General features: G+C 44.6%; 1 protein-coding gene across 1 annotated transcript; it reads right to left on the reverse strand.

The window, feature by feature from the left end:
- Nucleotides 1-4,252: 4,252 nt before the first annotated feature.
- Rps18l4 (ribosomal protein S18-like 4) lies at nucleotides 4,253-4,922 on the reverse strand. Its single transcript, XM_039096480.2, has one exon. The coding sequence runs from the start codon at nucleotides 4,793-4,795 to the stop codon at nucleotides 4,394-4,396; it is 402 nt and encodes a 133-aa protein (XP_038952408.1). The 5' UTR covers nucleotides 4,796-4,922; the 3' UTR covers nucleotides 4,253-4,393.
- Nucleotides 4,923-10,689: the final 5,767 nt, after the last annotated feature.

Genomic DNA, 10,689 nt, shown 5'->3' on the forward strand with positions numbered 1-10,689 from the left:
CACGTGGCCATGCCGGTTAGCGTGATGGAGTAGGAACAGCCCCTGCAGAATGTGGCAAGTGATATCTCGGGATTGCCACAGGGAAGTGGGCAAAATAGCACAGAGGGCTGACATCTGCTCAGCTCTAGTGCTCTGAAGCTTACTCTAAATCTAAAGATCTCTGTGTCTTTTATCAGGAAACAATATGGTCACAAATGGGGTTGAAACCCCTAAAAATATTTAAAGACAACAAGGAAATATAGCGGCCTCCAGAATAATAATTAATACAACACAACACTTTCTTCTGTCCTCTGTGGTCTCCGGGCACACGTGTGGTGCATACATGCAGGCAAAATACCCCAAACATCCATGCACATAAAAAGTTAAAATTTTTAAACAATTTCAAAGGAAACTGATATATATATCTTACTGTTCCATTGTCTTAATAGAGAAAATAATTCCAAACACTGCATATTACCACTAGATCTCATGGAAAAGAGTGCATGAATTTACCACCAGTCATAAAAGTGGAGACACACTAAAGGCATTCAAGACACGCCACTATCCTAAGCAATTATGGGTTTTGTTTGTCTGTTTTATTTTATCTTCAATTCTCTTAAGGTATAGTCTTGTGTAGCCCAGATGGACTGAAACTCATTGTTAAGCCCAAAGACCTGGAAGTCCTGCTTGACTGCTGGGATTGAAAGCAGCGTCACCACATCTGGCTACAAGCACACTGACAAGAGCAATTTCGCATGTGTCTAAAGGATAAACTGATTAAAAAACAAATGGTGGAGCACACCTTTACTCCTAAGCCCCAGGAAGCAGAGGCAGGTGTATCACTGTGGGTTCAAGACCAGCCTGGTCTACACGGCAGGTTCCAGGATAGCCAGGAACAGCCTCTATATAGAGAGACCCTGTCTCAAACAACATCAAAAGAAACCAAATGGACAGATGTGAGAAGTGGACAGAGGAAGGCCTTTCTTTCTAGAACAACCTTTTAAAACTAGGACGCAAAGTATAGGATTCAGTTTCGCGTTATCACGAAGGCTCTGTTTGTTGATGTTTCTGCCCCTCCCCTTCCTCTCCTCCCAAATACTATACATTCTGTGACTCTCTCTCTCTCCCTCCCTTTCTGCCCTCTAGTTCCCCTTCAAGGTTCTCATTCTAGTTTCACGGCCCACACCCCCTTCACACATAATAAAGATTCAAAAGTAGGACCACGTATGAGAGGAGATGTGTTGTCATTCTGGGTCTTTCTAGTTTACTTAGGATATTCTAATTTCCCGTGGTTCCATTTTTCCTTATGGCTGCACAAAGCTTTACAGTTTATGTGTATGTTTTCTTTTTTTTTTTTTTTTTTTTTTGTTCTTTTTTCGGAGCTGGGGACCGAACCCAGGGCCTTGCGCTTCCTAGGCAAGCGCTCTACCACTGAGCTAAATCCCCAACGTATGTTTTCTTTATACCCTGATGGACATCTAGTTCTATTCCTAGTTCTGTGACAAGTAAAGCAGCTAGCCTGGCTGTGCAAGTGTCTCTGTGAGAGCACGTAAGGGTCCTTTGGTGGGGGCAGGACAGATGGCTCAGTGGTTACGAGCACTCGTTGCTCTTACAGAGGCCTCTGGTTTGATTCCTGGGTCCCACAGAGTAGTTTACAACCAGCGATAACTCCAGTTTCTAGGGAACCCAGTGCTCTCTTCTAACCTTCCTGGGCACTAAGCACACAAGTGGTGCATATGTGTGTGGGGAGGGAGTGGGGTGTGTGTCTATGATTGGTACAGCTCAGGCTATTTTTAGTATTTTTGAGGAACCTCCATACTGATTTCTATAGTGGCTGCCCTGGTTTAAAATCCTATTAGCATTGAGTAAGAATTCCTTTTTCCCCACAACTTAGCCAGCATTTGATGTCATTTGCTTTCTTTAAAACCATTCTGATTGGTATGAAATGAAATCTCAACGTAGTTTTAATTTTCATTCTAACGACTATGGGTGTTGAACACTAAAGAAAACATTGGCCATTTGTGTTTCTTATTTTAAGAATTGTCTTTTCAACAAAAAGCCCCAGCATAGAGAAGGGGAAGTGGGCATAAAGTCCCACCCCTAACCAAAAAGCTGTTTGCCATTGTTACCTGCTGGGAGAGGGACAATCAGTTTTCTCCAGTTGTGTGACATTGGCTTTATCAGTCACACTCTAGAGCAGATCCCACACTCAGGAGGAATTGACCAACACAAAACAGATTCCACTGTGTGTGTGTGTGTGTGTGTGTGTGTGTATGTGTGTGAGTGTGTGTGAGTGAGTGTGTGAGTGTGTGAGTGAGTGTGTGTGAGTGTGTGTGATTGTGTGTGAGTGTGTGTGATTGTGTGTGTGTGTGTGTGTGTGTGTGTGTATTTCCTGAGAGAAAGAACATGAAGCTGGATGGGTAGAGAGGTATGGAGGATGTGGGAGGAGTTGGGGGAGGGGGAAGAATGTGATGGAAATATATCATATAAAAAAGCCAATAAGGGGTTGGGGATTTAGCTCAGTGGTAGAGCGCTTGCTTAGCAACTGCAAGGTCCTGGGTTCGGTCCCCAGCTCCGAAAAAAAGAAAAAAAAAAGCCAAGAAAATAAATAATAATAAAAGATTTGTCTGTTCAACCTACTAGTCCATTTATTGATCAGAGTACTCATTTTGGTGTTTCATGTTTGTGCTTATGTAGTGTAGATATTAACTTGACGTCTGAATAGAACTGCTGAAGATTCCTCCATCCTCATCCAAGCCGGTTTGTCTCTACAGTGATAGTCTCCTCTGTGGGAAAGAAGCTTTCTAAGTTGGTGCAATGCCCCTTGCCAGGTTATTTCTGTGCTGTTCAAGTCCTTTCCAGAAAGCTCTCTTACACCTATTTATGCTTTCAGTGTTTAAGATTTTTAATTCATTCTGAATTAATGCTTTTGTGCAGTGTGAGAGATATGGATTGACTTTCATTCTGTTGAGAGTGAGTGTTCGGGTTTCCCACCACCACTTGTTGAAGAGAAGTATGGGGGAGATCCAAGGGGAGAAATCCTTTGTCAAGCCCGTGCTAGTCACAAGGTAAGCCATGTAGAGAAAAGTCATAAAAAGAAAGGGTGGGAAGCTAAGTTCTGGACAAACGATGAGAGCCGAGGATGCCAAGGACAAATGCTTAGATTCAGAAAGCCAAAGGAGTCTTTAAATAGAGTGCAGGGGCTGGAGAGATGGTTCAGCAGTTAAAAACATGCACTGCTCTTACAGAGGGCCTCAGTTCAATTCCCAGCATCCGTGTCAGGAAGCTCACAACTGCTTGTAACTCCAGCTCCAGGGTATCTGATACCTCTGGCCTGCAAGATTTCCTGTACTCATGTACACAACACACACATACACACATACACACACACACATACGCACACACACAGAGTAAAAAGAAATCTTTAAATAACGAGGTTTAAACTGATATGAGCTGTCATTCCCTTCTGATCGAAAAACCAATGCTGTTTACCCACAAATCCCACGTTCTAGGAAAACGAAATGAAAATCAGGAAGTGACATTGTCACATCAGGCAGAGAAGGAAGAAGCTTTAGGACGAAGACAGTTATCTGGGTCAAATCATTCACTTATAAATAAAAAAAAATGGGGACTGGAGAGATGGCTCAGTGGTTAAGAGCACTGGCTGTTCTTCCATAGGTCGTGAGTTCATTCCCCAGCAACCACATGGTGGCTCACAGCCATCTGTAATGTCATCTGATACCCTCTTCTGGCATGCAGGTGTACATGCAGATAAAGCACTCATACATATAATACATACATACATACATACATACATACATACATACATACATAAAATTGTGGCATTTCTATGAGTAATATCAACAGAGAGGAAAAAGGTTAAGAATCATGTCTACAGTGATATTATTCTTTTAAATTTTAAAGAACTAGGTTAGGGAGGCAGAGGCAGGCAGATCTTTGTGAGTTCAAGACTAGCCTGTTCTACAAAATGAGTTCCAAGATAGCCAAGACTGTAACACAGAGAAACTCTGCCTGGAAAAGCCAAACAAAACAAAACAAACAAACAAACAAAAAACAAACAACCCCCCCAGAAAAAAAAAACCCAAAAACCAAGAAAGAAAGAAAGAAAGAAAGAAAGAAAGAAAGAAAGAGAGAGAGAGAGAAAGAAAGAAAGAAAGAAAGAGAGAAAAGAAAAAAGAAAGAAAGAAAATCCAAAACCTAACTAAAAGTGTGAGGCTATGTGGGAATAAAAAGAAGCCTGAAATTTCAGCGATGGTAGCACAAATGTGCTTTTATTTACTTTTCTTTATTTTTCATAGGCATATAAACTAATTATTAACAGCAAAGGCCCAAGGAGTCATTTCTTCTTGGATACACTCACAGTACGGCCGCTGTGGCCAGTGGTCTTGGTGTGCTAACCGCGGACACGAAAGCCCCAGAAGAGGCACAGCCCACCATGGGCTCGAATTTCCTTCAGCAGCTCCAGGTCCTCACACAGCTTGTTGTCTAGACCATTGGCCAGAACCTGGCTGTACTTCCCACCCTTCACATCCTTCTGTCTGCTCAAGAACCAGTCTGGGGTCTTGTACTGTCGTGGGTTCTGCATGATGGTGATCACACGCTCCGCCTCAACCTCCGTGAGCTGGGTAGCCCTCTTGGTGAGGTCAATGTCTGCTTTCCTCAACACCACATGAGCATATCTCCGCCCCACACCCTTAACGGCAGTGATGGCGAAAGCTATTTTCCGCTGCCCATCGATGTTGGTGTTGAGTACTGGCAAAATGTGCTGGAACTTCTCAGAGATCACTAGAGACATGGCGGCCGCACAAGCGGCGGTGCGTAGGACTCCTTGGAAGTTTATTTGCTTTTCTTAATCTTGAGACGGGATTTCATGTATCCCAGGCTAGTTTCTAACTCACTCTATAACCCTGGAAGACATTGAACGCCTGATCCTTCTGCTTCAACCTCCTGAGAGCCAGGTTTGCAGGCAGGTAAATTTATATCGCTTCATTTCTTATACCTATGAGTCAGTGGGTAGGATGGCACAGTTGCTGATGAGCTCAGGGTGGTGGAAATTCCTTTTGTTTTTTTCTTTTCTTTTGCTGGGACAGAACCGAAAGGGTCTTGTACATATCAGGAGAGTGCTCCACCGCATAGCCATGCCCCAAGCCTGGTTCCAACATCTTGAAGTTGGAATCCTTCTACAAGTGATTCATAAAGCCGTAAAGCAAAGGGATCATGTGGTGGGGTGGAGGGTACAGAGTGGGTGGGGGTGGGGGATGGGAGGGCAGTAGGGAGGTGGAGGGTAGAGGAAGGTGGGGGTTAGGGAGAGTGTGGGGGTGGATGGGGGAGTGGGGAGTGGAGGGTGGAGAATGGCTGGGGGCATGTGCCTGGGTGAAGGGTGGGGTAGAATAGAGGGTGAGTGGGTGGGGGTGGGGAAGTAGGGGCTGGGGTAGAGGATGGGTTGGGGGCCTCAGACCAGCTACTCTGTGCTTTGGTCTAGAGCGTCATGCAAGCCACCTGCCACCTAACTAGACCCAAAGCTGCTGGAAATACAGTGAGCAGATGGAATCATTACTGGAAGCATAGACTATGAAATCTGTTATAAAGGAAAGGAGAGAGAGGTAAGAGAGTAGCTAGGGTGAGGGATACAAGGACGTTGGTGTAACTGTAAGGCCTTTCTATGCTTGCCCTAGCTTTGAATAGTGCCATTGAGACTTCTAGTCATTTAAACCAGCTTTAGGCCTTTGGTTCTGTAGTCCCCAATTAACTAGCACCTACTACTTGTGTTAATCCATTTCTATTGTTCTGTCTGCCCAGTGGCTTGTTACAGCTCAGTCTCTAGCACTGGGCCTGCTGCTGGCGAATTCTCTTGTTACCGAGTCTCTCCCAGAGTTCTCTCTCTGCCTGGAAGTCTCAGCCTTCCTTTCCTGCCTTTGCTATAAGTCATCAGCTTTTTATTATAATAAATGAGGAGGTGAGAGAGAGGGTGTTTACAAAATATGATGCAGCCTGTAATCAGATCTCTTGTATACAAATCAGCATTTGAATATAATGCAGAGACCATCGTTACAGATGTGTGTTTAATTGTTGTAACCAGAAAGGAGTTGTGTTTTGAGGAGTGGCTAAGCAGAACAGCATAGTATTGCGTCTTCAAGAAGGTGGAAGGGACAATGACAGGCCTCAGAAAGGAGACTTGACCCTCTTTGATTTTGTCAGGAAGGAAGTGAGGGAAATTCAGTAGCTAAATATGTGGGTGTGGAGGCAGGAAATTGAGGAAGTTCACACCTGAAACTTAAAATTTCCTATGAAGTAGGAAGCAGTCAATTGCCAAGAGTAGTTGTGGGATGGGGGAGGGGGACAAGGAATTTGCTAAAATAGATTGTAAGGCCTCTAAAGTGGAGCACAATTTTAACTAAAGAAGATTCAGGGTCTAACCCTTGAAATAAATGGCTGATGTGGCTCTGTGGCTCTTAATGGGTGGTTACTGTGGCCAACAGTTAAGGACAAGAGGTGAAGACTGGAGAGAAGGCCAAGCAGTTAAGAAAGAGCACTGGTTGTTCTTCCAATTGACATGAGTTCTGTTCCAAGCATCTGCATGGCTCCCAGCGACTTCAGTCCCAGGGGATCCAACACCCTCTTCTGCCTTCTTTGGGTATTGTACATACATACATGCATGTAGGCAAAACATACACATACATACACATTTAAAAATAATAGTATGAGCCTCAAACACAAGGCCTCCTATGATTCCTTCTCTTCTTGGACCAGCCATATAAACCAAAGCCCCTGGATGAGGACTCTGATGGGCTCTGCTTGACAGAGTGAACCTCTAAGAATCAGCAAAGTCAAGCTTGTAGAGGTTAGTGCCAATGGAGAATGAAGGACAACAAGGCCAGCTCAGGCGCTTGTGGTGTATGAAACAGGCAGCTTCTAATCAAAGATTGGAAGAGTGTACAGGGGAGGTGTGACCTTGACTGTCAGCCAAGCAGGAGACAGATGCCTTCCATGAAACTAAAGTGTGTAGATATTTTAACAGCTTTTCTCCCACCCCCTAACCCCCACCCTTTTTTTTTTTTTTTTTTTTTTGGCTTTTCAAGACAGAATTTCTCTCTGTAGCCCTGGCTATTCTGGAATTTATTGTGTAGACCAGGCTGGCCTCGAACTTGAGGTCCGCCTACCACAGCCTCCAGAGAGCTGGGACTAAAGGTCTGCGGTTGCTAGCAACTGGCTTAATTTGTTTGTTTTTCAGTATTTTCAAGGATTGAGCCAGCAGTTAAAGTGACATACAGTCTAGAGGGGAGAGGCCCTGGTCAAAGGTCAGGCTCTGTCATTTATTTGCTAAGCAATCTAGCCAATGACGTCAGTCTTTGAGCTCAGTTTTCCTCCTGTGAGATAATGAGCACTGTCAGGATTATCACGTGGATCAAATAGGTGGTTGGGAGCTGAGAACTGCGGTGATCTACACATATAGGTGGCTGTTACTATTACTGCATCATGACTTCATGGCAGCATTTGCAGCCAAGTCCTTGATTCCTTACTCTAAATTTAGAATAGGCTTGGGAAGAAGGCTGGGTAAATACTAAAACATTTACTGAGTGCTAGTCTTTGTCAGTAACTGAGATAGGCAGGGTGCCTGTGAGATGAAAAAGCCCAGATCCATACTTTTGGAATTCCCAGCCTGAGAGGCAAACACGGTGTCCTATTGCATTGTACCATGGTATAGTGGTGCAGCAGGGAGCCTTGCATGAGCCTGGAGGAGGGACACATGCGTCTGAATGAGCTGCTTTTATGGAGGAGACGCCAGTTGAGCTGACTCTTTATCATGCCAGTGAAGAGCTATTCTGCTCTGTAACATTAAGGGTAGAGTTCTATCTAGAATCCAGGGTATGACCCACAGTTACAAATTTGCTTCCACATCATTCTTTGGCCAAAAAGAAAAAGGTATTTCTTGATCCCATGTGGGAACAGACTCCATGGGTTTGCTAAAGGTCTGGCTGCCATGGGAACCCCACATTCATATTCTTGCTTAATCTCTTTGCAATTTACTGTCAACCACATGCTGTCATAGTGTGAAAGCACAGCTCTCAGTTCCTAGCTAGGAGGTGTCATGCTTCCCAACTCTGCATGATGAAGCCTGCTGCTGGCTGGCTGTCACACTTCATTCAGAAAAGGAAAGGCCAGTGGGTCACCGTGTGGATGGACAGCTCTCCCAGGAAAGGTGTACTTTTTAAGGGTCATTTCACACACACACACACACACACACACACACACACACACACAGTTATTGTTCTATGAGCTATAATTCCTCTATTCCACAGGTGGAGACAGCTGTAGTAGCTGGAGTAGCTGGCTAGCCAGACCAGCCATGTCAGCTAGCCCTGGCGTTAACGGAGAGATTCTGTCTTGAAGAATAGAGTAGGGCTGGAGAGATGGCTCAGCGATTAAGAGCCCCGACTGCTCTTCCAGAGGTCCTGAGTTCAATTCCCAGCAACCACATGTTGGCTCACAACCATCTGTAAAGAGATCCGATGCCCTCTTCTGGTGTATCTGAAGACAGCTACAGTGTACTTATATATAATAAATGAATAAATCTTAAAAAAAAATAGAATAGAGTAGAGAGTGAACCAGCAAGGCTCCTGATGGCACGTTCATCTGTTCACATGTATGTGGCATATATATTCATACGAATCCATACACATATGCATCCTGCACACACATATCCATACATTTGTGAACATGCATACATGTATGCTCACTATACTCACATACAGATGAAAAAATCTTAGCTGTTCTGTAAACTGAAAGGAATACAAGTATTCTAGAGAGATATTTTTAGAATTAATTTTCTTTTTGGCATGCCTAAAAGGTAATGAAAAATTTCCAAAGAGATACTTAGACTCTTCCCTTTGGCTACCAGATGATTGAAACCAGGACCTCAAGGAATTGAAATTTTCCCCTGGGATCTCAGTCTGGGATAAGAAAATACTAAAGCCTGGTGCTAGCTGGAGGAGAAACTTGTCTCCCCGGAAAGATTCCACGTAGCGCTAGCAACTTCTCAGACTCTCTTGTAACCACCTTGTAGGATAGACTGAAACCCTGACAGTGGTGGTTAATGACAGATGTGGCCATGCCTTGACCCTTGACTGGGACTACATAGACTTTATCCTCGAGTCGGGACCCTTCCCAGTGTAGCCACATTGACTAAATTCCCTTTTCTGCTTTCCATCAGTGGCTCCTAATTGGTTTGTTGAGGATGGGCACTGAAGCCTCAGTTGTCAGGACTGCCAGGGTAAAGGCTCTGACAGCTCTGGGTACCCAACTCATTTCCTCCTCAGGTTCTTCTTAGTGCCTGTCTCGGTTAGGGTTTTACTTGTGAGCAGACACCATAACCAAGGCCATTGTCATAAAGGACATTTAAATGGGGCTGGCTTACAGGTTCAGACTTTCAGTCCATTATCATAAGGCAGGAGCATGGCAGTGACCAGGCAGGCATGGACTGGAGCAGCTGAGAGTTCCACCTCTTGTTCTGAAGGCAGCTAGGAGAAGCCTGGCTTCCAGGCAACTAGGACAAGGGTCTAAAGCCTGTGCCCACAATGACACACCTACTCCAACAAGGCCACACCTCCTAATAGTGCCACTCCCTGGGCTGGACATGTAACCCTCACAGTGCCCCACTGCTCTGGCTTCCTCCCTCCTGTCCACCAGCCGCTCTCTACCCCACAAGCCCATTTATTTATTCCCGGCCCTCACTTATTCACTCAGAAAATTTCTTACTTGGTGGCCATCTCAGAATAAAGTTTTATGTATTGTTTTTGATCTACACACTGTGATAGGAACAGAGCCTGCACAAAAGGGGGAGCACAATAGAGACAAAAACCTGAATCGACATACAATTCGAATGCCTTATTACTCAATGAAAATGCTAAACAAGGAAGGCTTAGTGTGGGGCAGGGTAGAGAACCAGCCTAGCATGCACAAGGTCTCATCTGCATCACTTAGAAGGAAGCTGGAACCTCTTGAGTGTAAAGGATTAGTAGCTGATTTCACTTTGGGGGTTGGACTGAGACAAAAGTAGGGGATAAAAACAATTCAACTCCTCCCTCCCTTTCCAGAAAAGCAGTTATCTGGTTTTAAAAAGGAAGGACTGTAATGATCACATTAAAAGAGAAAAAAAAGCTGCTGACATTTCCAGGGAGGGAGCACAGTGTGTTCCAGGGAGCATACATTGAGCTGACTGGAACTTCAGGCTACTCTGACTAACTTCCCAAATGATGTGAAAGCGATAAGGCTGTGGCATTCTGGAAAAACTTGACACAGATGGCACGCTAAGCCAACTCCATGGAATATTTTGATAGTGCTAATGGTCACTCAGTCTAAAAGACTATGGCTTGAAGTCAGGACAGCTGGACACGTCCTGTGCATACTAAGCACCTGTCACAACTGGGCTTTTCTTGGACACAAGCAGACAATTCTGACTTCTTTGCCAAGTAGGGACAGTGAAGGTGAGGGGAGACTTGAACAGCTGAGACAAATCTGTTTTATCTTTGGGGTTTTGGTTCTTTTAGCTAGTTTTTCACTGTGTAACCCAGAAAGCCCCAGAACTCACCATGCAATTCAACTGGCCTTTCACTAGCAGCAGTCCACCTGCCTCAGCCTCCCAAGTACTGGGGCTACAGGAATGAACCACCATGCTTGTTGTTGAGACCG

This window comes from Rattus norvegicus, chromosome 1 (assembly GCF_036323735.1).
Source record: "Rattus norvegicus strain BN/NHsdMcwi chromosome 1, GRCr8, whole genome shotgun sequence".
Classification (NCBI taxonomy): domain Eukaryota; kingdom Metazoa; phylum Chordata; class Mammalia; order Rodentia; family Muridae; genus Rattus; species Rattus norvegicus.

Coding starts and splice junctions, on each gene's coding strand:
- Rps18l4 (XM_039096480.2), bottom strand. CDS start 4,795: ATGTCTCTAGTGATCTCTGAGAAGTTCCAGCACATTTTGCCAGTACTC.